The following is a 24,301-nucleotide window of genomic DNA, read 5'->3' as shown; positions in this document are numbered from 1 at the left end:
ATCGGCAGCATGAGACCTCTAGCGTGCCACACAGATGAAGTTCCCCATAATCACGCAGCTTTTTTCCCTACACATTATAGATATGTGCGTAAGGAGTCAGTTGTCCAGTTATCTAGTGTGATTTGGTGATCACTAGCAGACACCATCTTGTGCTTTATCTGTTAGGACACTGATCATAAGCATGCAAGATTATTTGCTTCCAAGTCATCAGTGACTCAGAAACTGGTAATGCAATTTTTGACATAGAGTGCTTCTCCCCCTCTTCTTTTGTTCCTCATTCCTTCCTAAATAAGTTATAACCAGTGATTTTAACATTCCAGTCATGTGAACCTTTCCACTAGATTTCTGTAATACCAATTAGGTTGAATTTATGCTCATAAATGAGCCATTCCAGTTCCTTATGTTCATTATCCAGGCTCCTAGCATTGGTGGGGAGGCAATTAAAAAATTTCTTCTCTTCACTTCCTTTGGTGTCTTGATTAATTTTGTTCTCAACATCTTGACTTTGTGCTAAATGAGTGCTCATTTGTTTTCTCTTTTCACCCTCCACGCTTGTTTTTAATTTAACGCCCTCCTGACTACTCTAGTTGGGTCGTGTAGCTCAGGCAATAGACGTTCATACTTGTAGCTCCAGAAGTCTTGGGTTTGGACCTCACTACAAATGACACATCCAGGGGTGTTGTGTTAAATGATGATGTAATTAAAGGTTGTATCATAATACATTTCTCAAAAGAACAGAATTAATGTTGCACAGACATCCTCAATTCTGGGATTTCCTAGCTTTTGAGTGCTTGACTTCACAAGTGTAACAATACTTTTTTAAAATAGTTTTTGTATGGATTATCATATTAATCTGACTGGCTGTTTTTAGATTGTATGGTTAAATAATTGAAAAAGACAGACCAAAAAAAGCCTGAAGTTCACCAGAATATACACAAAAACTTGTAGTTGGTGGAGATCTAATTTGGAGAACAGGCCCTCAATTTTTTTCCCAAAAGTATGGCAAGTATGTATGAATTCCAGCAGGAACAATTGGGCTCCAGTGCCTACAGATTCTCAATATCTTTAATTTCAAAATAATTGGTTGTGTTTGAGAAAATAATTCTCTCACTGTTCCTCTGAAAAAAGTATGCCAGTGCTCAGAATATTGCCAAATTCAATCCATCTGTTTACCTGGATGGAATATGTATGTTGATCGTATTAGGGATTGAGACTAGAAATAGCATTCAGGTATAGTATAAATGTGGTGAATGATTTCAGACCACTATGGGTGTGTTATGTGGGAAAGAGCACTTTGCATTGTTCCTCAGGGAATATTTGTAGACAGTTAAGCAGCTGTTTTAACTAGTTCTGAAGTGAATTTTATTGAGTCATCTTCAGTCAGAAAGATGGTGCCTTGCCAGCATGTGTTTGTAGGATTAAAATAGGAAGAAACAGCATGGGAGATCTTCAGGGCCTCAAGATAAAAGTGTGGAGAGGGCCCCTTAGGGGTTGGGCAGAGGGGAAATGATGCACAGAAAGTTATTTTACACATTGTCTTCTGTTTTCACAGTCACTCATATTTGGAGAAGTTCCTGACAGAACAGATGATGGAAAGGAGGGAAGATGTATGGCTTCCACTGATTTCCTATAGAAATTCACTAGTTACTGGGGGCGAAGACGACAGGATGTCTGTGAACAGCGGAAGTAGTAGCAGCAAAGCATCTTCAGTGAGGAATAAGAAAGGACGACCTCCACTTCACAAAAAAAGGGTGGAGGGTATGTATGGCTTTACATTATGCCTTTAATTAATACATTAAATTAATTAACCCTTCTTTTCTTTCATGAGTTCTGTCTAGCTTTGGAGTTGACACTGAAATATACACATACACACTGCACTGATTAAAAAAAAATCTTGTTTTACAAATTCCTGTAGATTTTTCTTTTTCTTTATGAAATTGTTTACACGTATCCCCACTCTTGGGGATATATGCTGAGATTTGCAGATCCAGAACCATTAAAAGCATTTGATCTTAGCGTGGAGATAGTATATGATTACAAAGTTACATGTTAGCCCCACTGCTTGTTCCCCCTCTGATTTCTGTTTTTCTAACTTGTTTTCTAACTTGTTCCAATCTGGAAATTACATTCTCTCACTAGCATTGCCACACAAACCCAAGTGCTAAATTCTGACATAGCCTGACATTTTGGCAAAAACATAGGAAAAATGATAGAAAGGAAAAATATAAAAATTAGTAAAACTTTAGAGAAAGGTGACTTACTAGTATCTAGTTCCTGGAGGTGATGGTCTGTATTGAGCTACATCTGTTGGATGCACATTCATCCTTGTTACAGAGCCATCTAGAAAACAGTGTCCATTGCGACCCCACACATGCTTCATAAAGGATCCACATGTTCATACATAATGGCATATAGGGAGCCGACATCCCGAGCGCCACCCATTCCTTGTCTCCATCTACTCTAAGTTCCATTTTAAGATTCCAAAGAAACAGAGAACTCAGGTGGGAAGTATCAAACAGTAACCTTATCCCCTCCTAAGCAATGCTTGCAGGACTGCTTTCCCAAAGTGGGCATCAAACCTAAAGACAAAATCAATAGAGTATTGCTGTGCCTTGATCTTCATTTAGAGACATTTCTGAGTCCTGCTGTGAAGGCAGCTTTTGTATAGATGAAATGAGGTTTAAAACCTTCAGGTACAGACACTCTTGCAAAGTCATAGCAGGTTTTCAGTCAAAGTCTCTATTAGTTCCCTCTGTGTTAGTTTCTATATTCAGAAATTATACAGAGGACTTACAAAAAAGCTTACTCCTTTCCAAATTGCAACTGAGGGCATGTCTACACTTACTGGGGTTCGATGCTGCTGCAATCGATGCACCGGGGGTCGATTTAGCGGGTCTTGGGAAGACCCGCTAAATTGACTGCAGATCGATCTCCTGTCAACTCTGGTACTCCACCGGAACGAGAAGAGAAAGGTAAGTTGACGGGAGACACTCTCCCGTCGACGCACTGTAGTGTAGACACCGCAGTAAGTCGACTCCAGCTATGTTATTCACGTAGATGGAGTTGCATAACTTAGGTCGACTTACCCCGGTAGTGTAGACAAGATCTAAAAAACCATTGGGAGCATGCTAGGCAGAAGAAAATCATTACAAGCTGACCCTTGAAAGAGAAAGTAGAAATAACGAGCCAATTTTATCATAACAATTGACTAATAGCAGGTTGCCACAAGATTCAGGATTGAGGTATTGAATACTAGGATCCAATTCTAGGATTAATGAGCCAGAAAAGTTGCTGGGAACCAAGGCCAGGCAGGGGGTGTGAGCTACGATGGGGTGGAGATGCAGTGGGGGGTCAGTGGGGTTGCAGGCTGAGAGTGCAGGGGGTAGGATGGTGGTGTGGAGTGCAGGGGACAAGGGGCTGGGCTGGGGCAGCCTGGTGTGGGCTGGGCCAGTGTGTGGGGGCCAAGATGCAGAGACTCTGACTTTGCCCAGTGGGAAGGAGCCTGCCAACTCCTGTGCTAGGGGGATGGGCATCCAAGCTGCCAATTCACCTGGGCTCAATGGGCTGGAAGCTGTCCTCTGCTGATGCCCACGTCCCTCTGTGGCTGAGCAGGGGCTTGCTCCCCTTTAGAGCCCTGGGCACCTGGTGCCAACCTATCTGGAAAGGGTACACGTTGGGGTCTCTCCAACCCAGCTGCATGAAGTTTGGGGGTGGGGGTAGTAGCATCTGGGAAGACACTAGGAGTCCAAGGCTAACTTTTAAGGAGTTGGGAGGGGGCGGTGTTTTGCCTAGGGCAGCAGATCGGATTGAGTGGCCTCTGCCAGTGATTAGGCAGTTGGACCTTGGGGTCTCAGCTCAGGATGTGTTAGAGGATCCCAGACAGGAGCAGTGCCTGGAGTCTGTTCAGGCTCTGGAGGCTTAAAGAACACAGGGATTCAGTTTGGATCGCCTCACAGCAGTTTGGTGAGTATCCAACAGGGGGAGCTCAGCCAGATCTGGGACAGACGCAGCCGACAGTCTGGTCAGGAGTCTATATATGGTTGATTCTCGACACAAATCTGCTCTCTGTATGGATTTCCACTGGCATTACTTAGTGCCCAAAGAAAATCAAGCACAAAGGAGGAATTGAAAAGAGACTATGAGATAAATTTGAATGGCAGAGGTGCTTCAATGGCATTCGTGTTATGGTAAATTCAGGAACAAGCAGGCAACAGTTAAGCCCAAAAAGAAAAAGGCATGAGAAAAATGACAAAATCCAATGGAATCTCCCTTCCCTGCCCTCCTTTCCTAATCCCTCTCATCGCTTACTTCTCCTTTCCCCCATCAGTGAAACAGATCTCTTGTCTGTTCTCCTCTAATCCCCCCGCCTGCCCCAGCAACTTTATCCCATTTCCTGATCTCCCTCGCTCACGCTGTAATCGTCTCCCTCAACTTTCTTCTCAATCTCTCCCTTCCCTCTGGTTCATTCTCTTCGCAGTGCAAGCAAGCATCCTTTAGTCTCTCCCATGTTAAAAAAACTCATGGTTGATTCTGGTTGCATCTCCAGCTAGCCATCTTCCTTCTTCCCTTCATTTGTAGGCTCATTGAACGCTCTGTCTGCAATTGCTGTCTGGAGTTCTTTTCCTCCACTTCCATTGTAAACAGAGACTCTCCTTTCTAGCTTCTGCTCGCTCCACTCCCACCAAAGTCTCTGATGACCCATCCTTGGCCAGATCTCCATCCTTATCTTGTGCTCCTCCTCATCTGTTTGTTATATCCACATGTTGTCTCTCATGTTATAAATTGATTTAGGGTGGGAACCATCTTTGCTCTGTGTATGTTCAGCACCTGGTTCTCTAGGCACCGCTGCAATACAAATATTTATGATTGATTATTATTATTGTTGTTTATTAGAGTACCTGCTTTGAGATTGAAATATTGTTGGGAATACCTGGTAGTTCAAAGAAGGGGGGTGAATCTTGTTCCTAATTCTTCTTTGGCATAAGGAGTTGGGATCCTTCCTCCTCAGTACTAATACAAAACTAAATTAGAGCTGGAAATTAAACTTCTTGGAAATTAATCCAAATTGATCCATCACCCAGTTACCTATCTATGGTGTAAAATACTGAATTTGTAAACTTATAGTTTTGCAGAATTTGCTCTAACTGAGGTAGTGAGCTGTATCAAAATGTACCAGTGGATGAATACATAAATTCAAGTCCTCAATTAGCACTGTATTTGCGTTCTAAAGCTTATACTCGATGCAATATGTGCCACCAGTAAATATCCTGTTTAAAAGTTGGCCTGAATAAGATATGAATCATAGTAATATTGTGCTGAATAAATTCACTGTCTCAAGTAACTAGCTAAATGTAATTTATATTTTTATAGATGAGAGTCTGGAAGGCTCATGGCTAAACAGGAACGACACCATTCAAACTCCAGGGGCTCTGCAAACACCACAGCTCACTTCAACTGTATTGAGAGAGAACACTAGACAAATGGGAGAGCAGATTCAAGAGCATGAGTCAGAACATGGATCTGAACAAGATTTTTTACACAAGTATGTACCAAGATGTTATGCTCAAATGTATTGTGCTGAACAAGAAACACATGCTAAACAAAACAGTTGGGATAGCAGTAACAGTTATACAACGTGTTTGTGGTTTTACATTTGCAGCATATATTTTGGAGAGAAAAAATCTCTTGCCTGGTAATTCCATGGGTTAACCTGGTATAAATTGTGTCAAATAATAATATCATTTTTAGATTCTCAGAAAAAAACTATGTTAAAACAAAGGTAGAAAGGGCATATCCATAATTTAGGGGGGAAATATATTACAAGGATGCTGAAATTATCCAATGCAATAACAATACAATTATTTTAAGGCATTTTAGTGTCTGTTGCCCTCAATTAGTTTTAAATGATTTTTAAAGACATGGGATTTTTCTTTTATTTTTTCACCACCACAAGGCAGAGTTAAGGTTATTTGGGTGCCCTAACTGTGCATTTTCATAAATTGAAAAATGTTTGAATTTCTTTTAAGTTTAACTTAAAAGCTCTTTTCCTGAGTTTATAATGCTTGTTTGGGGGATAATTATAACATACCTGTAACTTATTTTACCCTAAATTACTGATCTTAACTCCAACTTTTTGTAGTTTGTCTGGGAATTTCCTTGGTTATCTTAATTTAAAAGTTTATACATGAACAAGAAACTGTGAGAATGCTACTATGTGATATTTCTAATATTTTGAAGATATGTAATATCAACCATACATTTTGTTTGTTTGTTTTAACTTTTATAGGCAGATTCACTGGTATGCTCTAGCTGCTTTTTTATAGGCAGATTCACTGGTATGCTCTGGCTGCTTTATATCATTCTGGAGCAAAGCAGCCAGGCCATACTAGCCAATGAAACTGAGTTTACAGGAACTTTGTTTTGCCAGTGTAGTGCAAAGTGTAGTGCAAAGCAGCCAGAGTATACTGTCTTGAAGTTGACCCGAGAAGAAACTTACTGACGTGGCATCTAAAAATAATAAATACAAAATCAGTGCTGTGACTGAGTTAGTAATGCTGCTCTGTATGTGTTAGTCCCCAGATGCAGATATCTTGGTTGGGCCAGCAGAAGCTAGAAGATTTAAATCGAAAGGACAGGACAGGAATGAATTACATGAAAGGGAGAAGTGGTGTAAGACATGCAGTGTAAGTGTTCAAACCACCAAAGATCCTTTTCGTGATGAGTAATTGAATCAGTGAATCTGTTAATGATGGACTTAACCCTGCCCTGTGTAGTTGCTATTTTATTAGGGTTTGTAAAACATTTTATGTCTCTTAATACAAGCACACTAACAGCTTTATGAAGTTATGATGTGCATCAGCAGAGGGAGTGTGGGCTAAGGTTTGGCACTCAGCTCTGCAAGACATTGATTGCTCCGGCCCCATCCATCAAAGCACTTTAAGCATAAGAGTACTCCCACCAAAGTCAGTAGGACCACTCATATGAATAATCATTTGCTGAAGTGCTTTGCTGGATTGGGGCCAGAGTGCCCAGCACCTTACAAGATCAAGCCGTTAATGCTCAGGCCTGGGAACCAGTTTTGGGTTCTATTCTCAGAATTCCTGGTGATTTACTGTGAGACCTTGAGCAAGTCACGAGACCTCTCTGTACTTGCTTGCCCCATTGTAAAATGAAACTATTACCACTTGCCTGCCCTAGAGGGTTGTTGTAAGGTTTAATGCTTCGAGTAGCGTCCCTAGGAGTGTTCCACTTCCAGTGTGCATGCACCTCTCGAGCCCTTGATCAGAGATTTTCAGTTAGCAGTGTCTGTTCAACTCGCGCATGCATCCTATGCCTCCTGGTACCAGACACCAAGGCTATACAGTTCTCAATCACCTCAGCCTGAGACAGTCCCTTAGTTTGCACCTTGAGTGTGCCTTGGCTTATCTATTTTTCTATACTTGTTAAGATAGTTAGTATTGTCAGTTGTTAGTACAGTTATATTAGTTAGGTAAGTATTGAGAGGATTGTGTTTTTTCTCCTCTTTTCCCTTCAGGAGGCTTGTTTTTCCTAGCAGGGCATGCCTGGCTCACCAGGCTTCAAATGCTGCCTCTCCTGCCAAGAGGTTATACCTGTAAGGACAGCCACTCTAAGTGTGTCTGTTTGTTGGGGGAGTCCCACATCTCCAAGAAGTGCAACCTCTGCCTGGCCCTCAAGTCCAGGGCAAAGAAGAACAGGGAGATTAAACTCTCACTATTGATGATGGAACACTACCTTAGGCCAGCTTCTGAGTCAGGCCAGGAGACACCCCTCCACATACCTGTCTCTCAACTGATCCAGTGCCCTTTCAACCTCAGCACAGGCTTCCCCTAAGAAGGTGAAGACTTTGGAGGCTTCATTGAAGACTTTTAAAAAGAGGAATGCATACTCTCACATTAAGGAGCCAGCTCTGAAAAAGCCCAGGAGAGTTCTACAGAGGAGATTTACAGTCTCCAAAGCCTCAACCTCTTGACTTGGTACCATTGAGTTGGAGGACTCCTCCTCTGGTACTGGGGAGGTGGTGAAGTCCCAAAGCTTAAAGGAGAGACATGTCTCCCATAGGACCTCGGTACCCTCTACCAGCAAGGAGGGAAAACATACTGGACTGGCACCATCAAGCTCAGACCAGATGTTGGTACCTATGTATTTGTCACCAAGCAAGCATCGGTGCCAGACACCATCAACATCTACTTCAGTACACTCACCATCAATGGTACCGTCAACTTCAGCAACTGTGTGCTCAGCTACTGCATCGGTAGTGATCCCCTACTCGGTACCACAAACATTCAGTTACACAAAGGATCTCTCTATAATGGATGAACCAAAGTCCCTGCTCTTTATGGGTACCAAGCCTCTCTCAGTACCAAGATCTCAATCTCCTGACCACCTTCCTCTGGTAATGTAGGACTCTGCACCACTTTCTGTGAGTGCTCCTCCATTGGATGAGATGGAGGAGGATGAAGGAGACTTCCAGTCAGTCTCCTCTATTTCTGTTCAGGGTTCTCCAGCATATCCCTTCAGGAACCTACTCTCTGACAGTCACAGGGAAGATCATTATTAAGCGTGGTAGAACCAACCCTGTATGCCATCCCCACTTCCACATGAGTCTCGCCTTGGCCATACTTGGATCCTGGGGCTGCTTATTGGAAACAATTGGCCTGACCACCAGTACCATCTTATAGGGAGGCCAGAGTTATACAGCCTTCTCCTCCCCAACCAGCCCCCTCAACACCACAGGAGGAGACGTTTGAGAAACAAGAAGCCAGGGCACATAAGGAGACCACCACTCAAACACCTATTTCATCCTCTTCAGTTGAACCAGTTGCCTCCACCATCATCCATGGCTGATGATTTTCAGCAATTTTAAGATTTCATAAAGCGGGTAGCTGACTCCCTTCAAATTCTACTCAAAGAGTTCAAGGATTCACAGCACAAACTGTTGGATATCATGCAGTCAGCAACACCCTCTAGAGTGGCATTACCCATCAGTGAGGCACTCCTAGATATAGCTGAGACTGTGCGGCGGACACCTACCACTATTCCGCCTTTGTGTAAACAGGTGGATAAGATGTATTATGTCCCCCCTAAGGATTCTGATTTTTTGTTCTCCCACCCTCCACTTGACTCCCTATTGGTGGATGTGGTAAATGAGCATGGTAGGCAGCACTTCTCTAAGTCCACTGTATATGACGAAGACAAGAAAGACTGGATCTCTTTGGACGAAAGTCATATGCATCAGCAATCCTACAATTCAAGATCGCAAACTATCAGGCAGTTGTGGCCAAATATAATTTTACAAATTCACAGCTTTTATTGAACATCTGCCACTGTAATATAGGGAGCAATTCCAGTCCATCATTTCTGAAGACCAATTATTGGCCAGAACTCCTCTTCAAGCATCCTTACATGCGTCAGACACTGCTGCCAGGTCCATCTCCATGGTGGAGTTATGTGCGGGGCATCATGGCTCCAACTCTTGGAGTTTCAGAGAGAAGTACAGAACACTTTGGAGGACCTCCCCTTCATGGTCGTAAACTTTTCTCGGAGACCATAGATGAGTCCTTGCACACACTGAAGGATTCTAGGGCTACTTTACAATCCCTGGGCATATATACACCTACAAATAAGAAAAGGTTTAGTAAGTCACAGACTTCCCAGAGATTGTGTCCTGCTCTGTTTTCTGGATTCCACAGAGCTTCCGAACTGCCAAGGAAAAGACACAGATTTCATAGAAAGAGGGCTGCCCAACTACCCTCCACAACCACCTAATCATCTTTGAAGCAACAGTTTAGATGGTTGGTCAAGAGTTTGAATCCTCCCTCAAATCTGATTTTACAGCTGCTCCCATTGCCCCCCCCCCCATCTCCCTTTGGAAGACCAACTTTGCCTATTTCCAACATGCTTGTGGGAGGATCACTACAGGCAAGTGGGTCATAGAGGTCATAACATCAGGCCATACCATGCATTTTATATCACTCCCCACCTTGCATCCCCCTTTCCCATCCCTCTTCAGAATCCCCCTCTCAAGCTTTTAATGTGACAAGAAGTGAATTCTCTCCTTCAGTTAGGAGCAATAGAGCCAATCCCTCCTCCTCACAAGGGCAAGGGATTTTACTCAAAGTATTTCCTTGTGCCAAAGAAGGACAGAGGGTGGGAACCGCTCTTAGAGCTAAGACTTCTAAACATATTCATAAAGTCTCAAAGGTTCAAGATGGTGACTCTGGAAGTTATAATTCTTTGAGTGATGGTCTCTACTGTATTCCACTGAGGGTTATACTCAGGCGCCATGTGTCTGAAGCTGGAGATTTTAAAAGTAGTAGTGTCTGTTGGTCCGCGCATGCACCCTTGCTCCGTCTCATGGTTTGGTCAGAAGTGATAAAGAGCAGGGAGGACCGACTAGGCCCTCAGTTCCTTCTTACTGCCACATGGCCCGAGTCGGAGCCTCTGCTGTTCTTTTGTCTCGTGATGCACTTTCTAAAACACATGCTTGTATATAGTTAGTATTTTTGTTGTTTTTGCAGTAGTTTAATGTTCGTAGTAGTTTTTAGGATTTTGACAGACTTTGGGGTGCTGTTTACTGGTCTGCTTTCCCCATCACCCTCCCCAGCACACACATCTGGGTATTGGATTATGCTGAAGACGTTGGGGTTCAAGATCTGCGCCTCTGGCCCTCGCTTGTTCTTGATCAGTGACGTGCACCAACACTGCCTTTACTGATTGGGAGAAGCCAATCCGGGTGCAGTATCTGCCTGTCCTTCCCACGCCTCTCCTACCCCACCTGGGAAGGCTGATCTGTACCTCAAGAAGCACCTCCTGGAGGTCACCATGAGGCCACAGTCGGATCCAGGTTAGGGAACCCCCCCGTCCAACGGCCTGAGCGATCTAGGCGCACACCTCCTACCGCAAAGACTCAGTCTAGTTCCACTGGTACCAGTGCTATGGATTCCATCCTGGGGCCTAGTCATCAGGCAAGAAAGCATATGCATAAGCATGGCAGTAAATCTTCCTCCAGGCCCAAGAAGGAAACTGCACCGTCCACAACTTCCAGCTACAGAGAAGCAGCATGTTCCAAGGCTCACAAGCACAGCAAGCAGTCACACACACAATGCCGGACCCACCAATTCTGTCCATCGAGTCATATATCCATTCCAGATCAGCACCACTGAAGTCAAGGGAACCCTCAGTCCTCCGTTCCAGCTCCGGTTCTGACTGCGGAGCGTGTACCGTTGACATTTGAATTGGCTCCCGAGCCTCATGAACTCTTTGCCTTGGAGGAAGTGACGTCTCCACGTCTTCAGGTTCAGTTGCCATCTAAGGGGTATGCTGTCCTACCTTGGACTTACCTCCTTCAGATCATGTTCCTGCCTGCTCCCTTACATCTCCTGCAGTTCCGACGGTACCACCGTTGGAACCAGGCTCTGACTTTTCAGCATCAGAGGACTTAGATAAAGCGCAGGATCTGCCCCTCCTATACCGTCAATATGACTACCCGAAGGTTCCGCCAACTCAGTGGCAGTGCTCTCCCTTTCTCCAGCAAAGGAATCATTGGTACCCCACTCCTGGGGGGCCTTCCGCAGCAACTATTGGATCCACCTTGTTGGCTGTACTGGGGGACCTGGCCCCAGTATCTGCCTTCGGAACCTTCCCGCTCAGCTTGGGAGGAGTCTCCCATCTGGTCTCTTCAACTGCCATTGAGAACCGGTGGTGGAGGATGAATCACTTGGCCCAACTCCAATGATACCGCTGGAACCAGAGAGTTTCTCTTTGTCATCCTTGGATGTCCTTGGATTGGCTCTCGCCTCACCATCAGATTATTACCGCCAGTTTCAGGACATTTTAAGCAGAGTGGCTGAACACCTCCACATCCCACTGGAGGAAATGTAGGACAAACAGCACCGGCTGCTTGACATCTTGCATGCCTCAGTACCGACCAGAGTGGCTCTACCAATCGATGCCATTCTGCAACCAGCCCAGACAGTCTGGCATACTCCGGCCACTTGCACACCCACCCCCAAGGGGGCAGAGAAGAGGTACTATGTACCTGCGAAGGGGTCTGAGTTTATGTTCTCTCACCTCCCACCCAATTGCCTCATCATATAGGCCAGGGGTGGGCAAACTATGGCCCGCAGACCGGATCTGGCCTCCCAGGGCTTTGGATCTGGCCCGCAGGATTGCCTGCCGTGGCGCCGCAGGCCCCGTGCCGCTCTCAGAAGTGGCCCTCGGGCGTGGGGGGCAGAGGGCTCCACGTGCGTTGCCCTTGCCTCCAGGCACCACCCCCGCAGCTCCCATTGGCCGGAAATGGGGAACCCTGGCCAATGGGAGCTTCGGGGGAGGTACCTGGAGGCGCAGCAAGGGCAGCGCACGCAGAGCCCTCCGCCCCTTACCCCCAGGGGCTGCAGTGCTTCCTGGAGCGGCACAAGGCCGTGGCCACCCCAGAGCCACTTTAGGTAAGTGGCGCCGGGCCAGAGCTCGAACCCCTCCTGCACCCCGCCCCCCCAACTCCCTGCCCTAAGCCCCCTGCCTGCACCTCGCACCCCTCCTGCACCCCAACTCCTCGCCCTGAGTCCCTTCATACACCCCGCACCCCTCCTGCACCCCAACCCCCTTCCCTGAGCCCCCCATACACCCCGCACCCTTCCTCTGCCCCAATCCCTTGCCCTGACCTCCTTCCTGCACACCGCACCCCCTCCTCCACCCCTACCCTCGGCCCAAAAAGTTTGCCCACCCCTGATATAGGTGGTGTCGGAGCAGGCCCTGCAATAGCACCCACGCTCCACCTCGGCGGACAAGGAGGGCAAACAACTAGACCTTCTGGGTCGCAAGGTCGTCTTCTCTGCCAGCCTTCTATTTCGAATCTCCAATTACTTGGTTCTATTAGCTAAATACAACTTCCTTCCTTACAGCAAGTTGACGGACTTTGCAGAAAAACTTCTTCAACAGGATTGTGCCCGCTTCCTGACTATCTTAGTGGAAGGGAAATCGTGAGGATGACACTCCAGGCTGCAGTGGACTCAGCAGACACTTCTTCGTGCAAGATGGCTAAGGGAATTGTCATGAGGAGGAAATTGTGGCTACATTCTTGTTTCTCAAGGAAAATACAGAACACCATAGAGGACCTCTCTTTCAATGAGTCTCCGCTCTTCAATCAGAAGACAGACGATTCTCTCCACTCCCGCAAGGATTCCAGAGCCACTCTTCAATCGCTGGGTATCTACATACCGGCACCCAAGCGCAAGTTCTACCACCTGCCACTGACGCAGCGTTTCAGAATTCCTAAATTCTTCCATCAGCAGCCCTATGAGCTTCCTTGCATACGACAGAATATCCAATGGCCCCGTCCTCTCTGTTCATCGTCATAGCCTTCAGCATCTCCTACTCAGTCTTCGCAGAAGCAATATTTTTGAGTGCATCTAGAGAGCTGCCAACCAACTTGCCTCATGCCATACACCCGACCCACCCGCTTCGGGGAGCATCTAGCACTCTTTTTATCAGCTTGGAGCTTGATAATAATGGACAAATGGTTCCTGGATGTCATTCAACGTGGCTATACGATCGAGTTCACAATGCTACCTCATCCACATCCCCCACCCCGGCCCTGCCTCAGAAACCACTCTCATGACAGTATCCTCACCTTAGAAGTGGACTCCATACTCCAAAGGGGAGCAATAGAACCAGTGCCTGTGACCTATCAAAGCACAGGGTTCTATTCCATGTATTTTCTGGTTCCCAAGAAGAAGGGCAGGTGGAGACTGATCTTAGATCTCCGTGGTCTCAACCACTTCATACGCAAGCCAAAGTTTTGTATGGTCACCCTAGCAGCCATCATATCTTCACTAGAAAAAGACATCTGGTTTATGGCTCTCGATATGCAGGATGCTTACTTTCATGTAGATATCCATCCTACCCACAGACGTTTCTTGATATTCATGGCAGGCCCTCAACACTTCCAATACAGGATTCTGCTGTTCCACTCACTACTGGTCCACAGGTCTTCACCAAAGTTTTCTCTGTGGTGGCAGCCCACTTCTAGCATCAAGGTGTCCTTATATTCCCTTATCTCGATGACTGGCTGCTAGCAGCGCGATCCAAATGGGAGGTTCAAGCCTCGATCTCTGTGCTGCTCGTACTCCTCTCCTCCTAGGTGGTGAGCATAAATATTGAAAAATTGACTTTGGTACCCCCTCAGTCCCTATAATTCATTGGGGCCTGCATCAATGCAGGCTTCGCGCACGCCTGTCTACCAGAGGACAGATTCCAGATCCTCCAAGAGCTTATTGACAAGGTGGTCTCCATTCCTTCTGTTCTGGCCAGGGCTTGCCTTTCCCTTCTTGACCTTCACTCGTCTTTGCTTTCACTGCCTGCAGCTGTGGCTCCAGAGGGCCTATTCTCCCACGCACCATACCGCAGACTTCCTACAGACAGTACCACCCAACGTTCTCTCCTCCCCAGGTCAGGTCTGCACCAGGATACCGTTCCTTCCATCCTCTTTGAACATGATGCTCATTACTGATGCGTCGCTTGCTGGATTGGGCACCCACATGGGCAATAACGTGACATGGGACTTGGACTGCTCAAGAATCCTGGATGCACATCAACGTCCTAGAACTTCGGGCCATGCATTTCTCCTATCCATTCACTCCTGTCATGTTCTCATCATGTCAGACAACACCACCGCCATTTACATCATCAAGAAACAAGGGGGCACGAGGTTGCCAGCACATTGTGCAGAAGCAGTTCATTTTGGGGATTGGTGCATTACCCACAAGATACTGTTGTCAGCAACATATCTTCCCAGGACTCCAAACATAATTGTGGACTCTCTCAGCAGGAAATTTGTGTCTAATCATGAATAGGAACTCCACAACACCATGGTCGCATACATTTTCGACTGCTGGGAGACTCTGACCAGAGACCTCTACACCTCCCACGCCAACAGCAAATGCACACAGTACTGCTCTGGGTGGAGGTGGAGGGGTTGGCACCCTCTCCCAAGGTGATGCCCTAGTCATACACTGGTTGGAACAGATTAATTATGCCTTTCCTCCCCTACTGCTCCTGCCGTGTGTCCTACGCAAGATCCAACAGGAGAGAACAACGGCCATTGTGATCGCCCTATTCTGACCTCGCCAGTTCTAAGTTCCACTCCTTCACTGTATTTCAGTGCATCCCCCACTTCCATTGGCAGCTTCCCTGGAAATCCTCACACATGATGGCGGCAAGATCAGATATCCTGATCAACAGACATTTCACCTATGAGCTTGGTTTTTGGGTGGACATCTTCACTAGAGCGGTACAAGACATCCTCTCGAGTAGCAGAAAAGGGTCAGTGAGGTGGTCCTATAGGGCCAAGTGGAAACGTTTCACCTCATAGGCCCAGCAGAGGGGTCTTGCCTTTGAGGATGTAGACATCCCTCTTATTCTGGACTACCTCCTGTCCCTGAAGGCGTCAGGACTCACTCTCAACTCCATCAAGGTGCACATAGCCGCTATCGATGCCTTGCACCACCACCACCACCCATGGAGGGGCGGGCACTCTGTCTTTACAGGTTTTGGAAGGGCCTCCTACGGATTTATCCACCTGTTCAACCCATTTCTCCCCAATGGGACATTAATCTTGTCCTCGTGGTGTTGATGAAATCACCATTTGAACCTATGGCCTCCTGCTCCCTGTCTCTCCTTTCCATGAAGGTCATCTTCCTGGTAGCTATTACTTCCATGAGAAGAGTAGGTGAAGAGGGGGCCATGATGGCAGACCCCCACCTTCCATAAGGACAAGGTTTCACTGCGCTTGCACCCCAAGTTTCTGCCAAAGGTTGTATCCTGCTTTCATCTCAACCATCACATACACTTACCTGCTTTCTTTCTGAAGCCTCACACCTCAACGGAGGAACGGCACCTTCTCTCCCTCAATGTCCACGGGATCCTGGCCTTCTACTTGCAGAGGACGAGATAATTCAGGAAGTCCCCTAGACTGTTTATTGCTCAAGTGGAAAAGATTGAGGGGCAAGCGATCGCCACTCAAAGGATCTCTAAGTGGGCTTCGGGGTACATTACGCTCTGCTATCAGTTGTCAGGACTGTCTCCATCCCTTGGGGTACGAACCCACTCCACAAGGGCACAAGCAACAACTACAGCCGTGCTTCATGACGTACCACTTACAGACATATGTAGGGGGGCCATATGGAGTTCGGTACGTACCTTCTCTTCCCATTACACCTTAGGATGAGACTACAACGGATGCCTCATTTGGCACGGCTCTTCTCTGTTCCACAGTTCCATCGTCTTCCTCATACCCTTGTCCTAACTAGGTATTGCTTGTTAATCACCCTCAGTGGAATACAATAGGGACCATCGTTCAAAGAAGAAGAGGTGGTTACTTAAATGTAACTGGAGGTTCTTCAAGATGTGTGGTACCTATCTGTATTTCAATCCCGCTCTCCTTCCCCTCTGCTGCAGATCTGTTCCATTTGCAGTGGAGAAGGAACTGAGGATGTGGTTGGTCCTCCCCGCCCTTTATCGCCTCAGACAAAACCATAAGGCAGAGCAAGGGTGTGTGCATGTACCAGCAGACCCTACTGCTTTTAAAATCTCCAGCTCTGGACTCATGGCACATGTTTATAACACTCAATGGATTACAAATAGGGTCCACACATCTTGAAGAACCTCCAGTTACAGGTAAGTAACCTCCTTTTCTTTCACTAGCGAAAGGGGATTGGTCATCAACCCTCGAACTACAAGATACCTATTTTTGTACAATAATACACCCATCACACAGGAATTACCTACACTTCACTATAGGCCAGAATCATTTACAGTACCAAGTGCTCTCTTTTGGTCTATCCTCGGCCCCAAGGTTGTTCTCAAAGTTCTTGGTGGTAGTGGCTGCTTACCTCCAACAAAAAGCGATCCTAGTCTTCCTGTACCTCAACAACTGACTACTCAAGGGCTGTTCTTGTGAAGCAGTGCTATCTTCCTCCCAGACAGCCCTTGCTCTGTTCCAGGAGTTGGGTCTGCAGCTTAATGTAAAAACATCCTTATTAACCCCTGTACAGAAGATAGAGTTTATAGGGGTGCATTTAAACTCATTAACAGCCTGACACTACCTTCCCTTAGACAGATTTGTAACTTTGTCAGGTCTGGTGTAGGCAATTCAAGGAGCCCTTGGACCACAATAAGGAACTGTCGAGCTCCTGGGACACAAGGCACCTTATACCTTTGTGATCAATCACTCAAGGCTATACCTCTGCTGCTTCCAGGGTTGGCTCATAGACACCTTGTATAGACAGGTGATGGTTCCTCTACAAGTGAAGAAGTCCCTAGACTGGCGGAAGGATCAACTCAACCTCTGTGCAGGTGTTCCTTTCTGTTGCTGAGGTCCATCAGTGACTTTAACAGACATATCACTTCTGGAATGGGAAGCCTACCTCAGTGCCCTCACAACTCAGGGCAGATGGACAACTCAGGAAACCAGTCTCCACATCAATCTATAGAAGATCAGGGCTGTCAGGAGGGTTTGCCTTCATTTCTTACCCCTCATCAAGGGTGAATCAATCAGGGTCATGACGGACAATGTATCCTGCATATTCTATATTAACAGCAGGGAGGAGCACGATCCCTCTCCCTGTGTGCCAAAGCTATGAAACTATGGAACTAGTGCATAACTTATCAGATCCAAATTTCAGCAGTCTACCTCCCAAGTGTTCAGACCACCACAGCCAATGTCCTCAGAAGGCACTTCTCACAGGACTACGAAGGGGAGCTAGGCACCCAAGTTCTCCACAGCATATTCCAAAGATGATGGATCTCTTGGCCACCTCCAGAAACAGGAAGTGCCCTCTCTTCTGCTCAAGAGTGGGTGTGGGCCACCAATCCCTGGGAAATACCTTTCTTCTGTCTTAGAAGAAAGTGTTCTATGTGTTTGCTCCATCGCCACTGATACTAAGCTTGATGAACAGGATCAGACAGGACAGAGCCAAAGTTATCCTAATAGTGCCAACCTGGCCGAGACAAGCTTGATTCTTTTACCTATTACACCTATGTGTCCAACCATAATTCAGGCTTCCAACCATTCCTCATCTCTTGTCAAAGGATGCCGGTCGTGTGTTTCGTCCCAACCTAGTGGTTCTCCACCTCAGGGCATGGTTCATGGGGTTAGTATCCTCCTGTTCTATGGAAGTACAACAGGTGTTACTGAATAGTAGAAAGAGGTCAACCCGTGCCATTTACCTGCAGAAATGGAAGAGATTCTTCCATTGATGTTGTCCTCACTGCCTCCTGCCTGAGTCGAAGACGCTTTCAGTCATCCTGGATTTACCTGTTGGATCTGAAGAAATCAGGGTTATCAGTTAGTTTGATTAAGGTTCATCTGGCCACAATATCAGCCTTTCATCCTCTGGTAGAAGGGTTCTCCATTTTTGCTCACCCTGTATCTAGGTTTATTAAGAGCTTGGGGAATCTCTATGCCCAGATTAGGGACTCCACCGCAACCTGGGATCTAAACTTGCTATTTTGAGACTGCCATAGGTTCAAATGGCAATCAGTTCTCTGTTCCTTTTATCTATGAAGACAGCCTTTTTAGTAGCCATCACGTCAGCCGGTAGTGTCGGGGAGATTGGTGCCTTGGTGACTCTGTGCAGGAATCCTATTTTCATACCCTGGATGTTAGAAAAGCTTTGGCTTTCTATTTAGATAGGACCAAGCAATTTAGAAAGTCACTTAGGCTCTTCATCTCCTTCACGGATAGATCCAAGGGGTCTAGATCTCTCCTCAGAGACTATCAAGATGGATATCTCAATGTATTCTCACTTGCCAAGATGCTGCAGGCATTCATCCCTCCCAAAGGTGACAGCACATGGGACCAGATCACAGGTAACATCTACAGCATTATTTAAGAATGTTCAGAATCTGAAATATGTAGGGTGGCTACATGAGCTTCAATACATATATTTTTGAAACATCAACCCTGATCCATGCCACCAGATCTGATACTATCTTCAGTTCTGCACTCACTTCCTAAACTCCTTGCTCCTTCTGGGGATATTGCTCAGAAGTCACCTGAAGCAGAGCACCCATAGGGATACTACTACTTGAAGAAGAGGCGGTTACTCACTTTGTGCAGAAACTGCAATTCTTCAAAATGTGTCCCCCGATGAGTACTCCACTACCACCCTCCTTCCCCTCTGTTTAGACTGTACTCTATGGGACATTTGGGTGGAGAAGAAACTGAGGGTGGTTCACCCACATGCCAGTATATAGTCTCAGTGTTGAGCATGAGGTGGCATAGGGCACATGTGTGCGCCGAACAGACACTGCTCACTGAAAATCTTCAATCAAGGACTTAAGAGGCGCAGGTGCACCTGAAGTGGAGGGACACACATCTCAAAGAACCACAGTTACTGCAGAAGGTGAGTAACCTCTTCTTAAATGTTTGCAATGCACTTATATAGGACTTTTTACCTTAGTCTTTCTAAGGGTGTTAAGTTATTTTGACATCTGAGATCTCCATTCAGTTGATAACATGATAAATGGGTTATTTTTGTTTTCAGCCAACAGTATTAATGTGCAGCCCAAAGCGTGGAAGGCTGGTTGTTTGTAAATAAAAAGAAAAAAAAAAGGAGAAAACAAAGCCATATTTGGAAGTGTTAAAAGCCTTGACAATGTTTTTTCTCTTTAATAATCAGACGGGGTCTAATGGAGGATGATGCTGAGCCCATCTTTGAAGATGTAATGATGTCCTCACGAGGTCAGCTAGAGGATATGAATGAGGAATTTGAAGACACCATGGTCATTGATCTGGTCAGTAAGGCCTGAGTATTATTAACAAGTTTTAAATGGGTAAGGATAGTTAGAGGATAAGAAACTACAAAAACAGCTTCCCAAAATCGTCTGCCTGCCTTCCAGTTTTTTGAGCACCTGATTGAGGGAGGAGATTGGAGGGCCATCAACCCCACTGATCGCCTGATCGTAGAAACGCAGGAACTGTTATTCACCCACAGCTCCTTCCAGTGTAATGTGCTATTCTAGGTAGTAACAAGTACCTGGTGCTTGAAGAAGGTAAAAAAACCTCACCATAATACATCTTGGCAGTTGTGAGAACATTCTTTCCTAATGGGAGATCTGCTTATACCCCAAAGCATGAGATATAATTTCCCTTGTATTGTTGTGATGGGTGGCTAATTATTCATAGTAGTAGCAGTACAAGTGCCTCAGTCGTACAAATGGTCTTTTTTTAAATCCAGTAACTGCATTTGCCTCAGTGACCTCTTGTCACAGTACTGGCTGGCTATGTACTGCCTAGTATTTTCTTTTATTGATTCCGAATTTACTGTCATTTTAATTTTGAATGTGATTGATTCATATTATGCAAAATGGGGAAAAGGAAGGACTGATCAGCTTTCACTGTACTCTCTTTAGCATTTTGCATACCTCAGCCAAGCTCCTCTTATCCTATCCATCCTAAATAATCGTAGGTCAAATTTTCAATCTTGGGTGTTTGAAGTTAGGTGTCTAACTTTGAGCGCTCAACGTGTTGTAAGGTTGGGTCCTAAGAGCTCTGCTTTTCTGCAGGGATGTCACTAACAATTCAGTTGCTGCCTCAGAAGGCTCAGCTGTTGTTAGCACTCATAGCATCCTGCAAGTATTTTTTTTTTAATCACTTTTTAATGGGTAATCCAATAAGAGAGGAGACAAAGGGTTTGATACAGGTCCTATTCAGGTCAGTTGAAAACTCCCATTGACTTGAATAGCCCAAAGGGAACAAATATTCCCTAACACAGACTACACTGTATTGAGGCCTTTTTCAAAAGTCTGATTTATTTACTATAGTTGCACTCCAATTTCAAAGCTGGACTGGCATGAGAGAAAGGTAAATCTGAGAAGTGAAGAGTACCAGAGAGTTTCATGAAGCCCAGTCTATGGCCCTGATTCTGGAAAGCATCCCTATTCAGGAAGAGCACATAAGCAAGTGCTTAAAGTTAAGCACATGCTTAAATCAAATTGGAAACAACTGGAGTTAAGCACATACTTGAAGGTAAGTGTGTGCTTAAGTACCTACCTGCATTGGGGCCTATATTAGGCCTGGTCTAAGCTTAGCAGTTAGGTCAACATAGCTATGGTGCTCCAGGGTATGAAAAATTCACACCCCTAAGCACTGTAGCTATCCCAACCTAACCCCTGGTGAAGACGCAGCGAGGTTGATGGAAGAATTCACTACAGTGCCATAGCTGTGCTGCAGTAGTGCCTATAGTGTAGACGTGGCTTTAGTATCTAGAAATCCTTGCCAAACCCACCTCACCAGAAGCCACTAACATGCTTCTGTACGTTGTATGTATCCTGTACATACATTTCTTTTATGTGACATGAACAGAGTATGTTACTCTAAATGAGGAACTATTCCTACCTCAATATAGAGAGCAATTCAATAAATGACTTCTTCTTCCAGCCACCTTCAAGAAACCGACGCGAACGAGCTGAATTGAGGCCGGACTTCTTTGACTCTGCAGCTATCATTGAAGACGATTCAGTAAGATTTTATTTAGCATTGTTTGCCATTTGTTTGAGGGTTTTTTATTTTACCTCCGAAGTTAACTGATGTTTTTTAATCATTTTTCTAGGGATTTGGAATGCCTATGTTCTGAAGTCTGGGGAAGACGTTTTACAAATTTGGAACTCTATTGTTTAGAGCTAGAGGCCTATATACTGTGATAGCTTGTATGAAAACCACATTTTTGATGTGATATGGTTTGATTTTTAACCAAATGAATAAGGTCAATCCCATTTTGTAGTGAAAGAGGAGAAGAGGACCTTCTTAATGATACAAAGGAACGTTGGCCAATCCAATCACCTCAGAAAGGCTGACCTAAAAGAATCATTTGTATCCCTGTTCTTGACTGTCCTTATACAGATGTTTTTTTTCTGGATGGGAAGGGAGTTTTAAATTGTTAAAACAGCTGTCAAAATAAACACTGTTCTACACATGTTTTCTGAAAACATTGAATGAAAACAAAAAACTTTTTAACTTTATTTTTCTGCTGTACAATTTAAAACTGTTTTAACATTTGCCTTTTTATGTTTTAAAAGCTAGCCATTTTTATTAAACCTATGCCTGTCAGTGACTGACTAGCAATGATGCTATAAGCAGGTCATCCTGGCTGCAGAAATGTGTTTTTAAACACACTGGATTTGATTAACAGTATGGTACGTGTATATCCTCTCATAGGCATTGAAAAGAGCAGAACACTCTTACAAAAGAGGTTAGAATTCTAATGAAGTGCATCTCTGCCAAAAAAGTCAGATTCTGATATGATAAACCCAGATTTTATACTCTTGAGAAGATTTATTTTTATTTATAATGGGGCATAAAATAAGAGATGTCCATGAAGCCACTTTTCCAACAGATGCTGTGTAACATTCATTTTATATAGCACTAGGGGACACAAAAACAGTACATTTTCTATTGGTACTTGCTCTGTGCATTTTTAGCAACTTATACCAGCAAATAAAGTATTCTCAGTAAAACACACAAATGGTTCTCAAGTAGTCACTTTGCTGTTTTTACTACCTATTTCGTGCCCTGCCAATCCAAGGTACATAAACAGCAACTTTCCTATATAAAATAGATCAAGGGGGGAAAAAAAGGAATCGCTTTAGCATTCTAAAAGCAATTTTAACTGTACCATATAAAAATGTCTACTTTCCATGCCGCAAATACCCTTTTGTGCTATTTTTGTAAATTAATTTTGCCAGTTAGAAGTACTGTATGTGCTGCATAGAAATTTGTGCTTAGATGGTGAAGTTCTTAAGCTTACAATGGAATACAGCTACATTTTCAGTGTTAACTGTGCATATTAAGAGTAATTCTTTGAAAAAATACAATTTTTCAAAAAAGTAAAGAAAACCCAAAAAGTTCTCAGCTAATTCATTGTAATAAGAGATTTTCAGTGTCTTCAATGATTTGGAATCTCATTATGCTTAGATTTTATGACTCTGCCTAGTAGCTGCTACTGTAGTTTAAAACTGGCCTGATATTCAGAGGTGCTGACCACCCACAACTCCCACTGACTAAAGCACCTCTGAAAATCAGCACCAAAACGTTAATCTTCCTTTCTGAGTTTGAATGTTAGCATTTGAGATACAAAGCATATTGACCCACTTCAAGCACAGCAGGTTTAGAGTTCCTTTTATTAGCAACTGCAAATTCATCATGGAGCTTTCTCTTTTACAATGTCATTTGGAAAAAAACATGTACACTTAGTACTTACCTTTGGGGAGGGAAAAACAACTAATGTAAAAACAAATCATTCTTTTCATTTAACAGCTGAGATTTTTCTCAATGTGTACAGTTCTCAGAAAGACTTGGTTGCCAAAAATGTTTAACTTGGTAATTCAGCCATTCCTCAAGTGTAGATGGGTGACTATTGCAACAGCCTCTGAGGTTGCTGGATCATTTCTTTATAACTAGGGCGCAGGTTACCCCCAGGGGGTACAGGGTGGGCAGGAATGGCTGCATTATCATGTCAGCACTGTAGTTCTGTGAGCATAGTAGCATAATAAATGCTGCATGGTTTGAGTCATAGTCACAGACAAACCTCGTGCTTCACAGTCCTCTGTGTGGAAAATTGAACCCTGAGTTATAGATTGTAGACTACTGTATAACACAACAAAGATCACTTGGACAGCCCCTCCAATGGTTTCCAGTTCAGTTTGCAGTCAATAGGTTTTTTGTATTGAGAGTGTCTCCTTGATTGGTTTTGCTAGTAATTCTGTAAATTGTACATTTACAATATGAGGTTTTTTTTTTTCCTTTTGTACAATTTAAAACTGATGCTTCACCTTTCCTTTAATAAACTATTAAAAGTCATGTGTGTGTGGTGAGCATCCTCTTCGCCATACATCATTTTAAAATAGCATCTGGCCAGTCACCACAGAACATTCCCAAAGTTAAGGTTGAAAGGCAGCTTTCCCTTTAAGCCCCAACTCCCTTTCCAGACTCCATGTGGCTATTGCTCATGCTCAGGTCTCAGGGTAAAGGAGATTTGTGTTTATTTATTGTTTGCAGTAAATCTGATGAGTTGTCATTTGAGTCTGGGAATTTTGAACTATTACAGGCTTTCACATTAGAGAACAGCAATGTCTTTGCCACGATTCAAAGACACATTTCAGGTGAATTACACTCCTTCCACTTGAGCTTTAAGTAACCATGTAGGTAGAGTACAGGAATGATTCAGAAATAAAAAGGTTTAACATTCCAATAGGCTGGAGTTTGTGCTAAAGATTTACAAATTCA

At 44.6% G+C, this 24,301-nt stretch overlaps 1 protein-coding gene across 1 annotated transcript in view; it reads left to right on the top strand.

The window, feature by feature from the left end:
• The window catches only part of STAG1 (stromal antigen 1), a 383,395-nt gene extending 359,520 nt beyond the window's left edge, over positions 1-23,875 (top strand). The window contains exons 29-34 of the mRNA XM_026649889.2: positions 1,553-1,758; positions 5,371-5,542; positions 6,573-6,683; positions 19,698-19,812; positions 21,458-21,538; positions 21,630-23,875. Coding sequence (XP_026505674.1) covers positions 1,553-1,758; positions 5,371-5,542; positions 6,573-6,683; positions 19,698-19,812; positions 21,458-21,538; positions 21,630-21,653 — 709 coding nt within the window. The 3' untranslated portion in view covers positions 21,654-23,875. The remainder of the gene's footprint in view (positions 1-1,552; positions 1,759-5,370; positions 5,543-6,572; positions 6,684-19,697; positions 19,813-21,457; positions 21,539-21,629) is intronic.
• Positions 23,876-24,301: the final 426 nt, after the last annotated feature.

This window comes from Terrapene carolina, unplaced genomic scaffold (genome assembly GCF_002925995.2).
Source record: "Terrapene carolina triunguis isolate 2854851 unplaced genomic scaffold, T_m_triunguis-2.0 Scaffold88, whole genome shotgun sequence".
Lineage (NCBI taxonomy): Eukaryota > Metazoa > Chordata > Testudines > Emydidae > Terrapene > Terrapene triunguis.
Note: the sequence above shows the minus strand (reverse complement) of the source record. Positions and strands in the feature narration are given on the sequence as shown.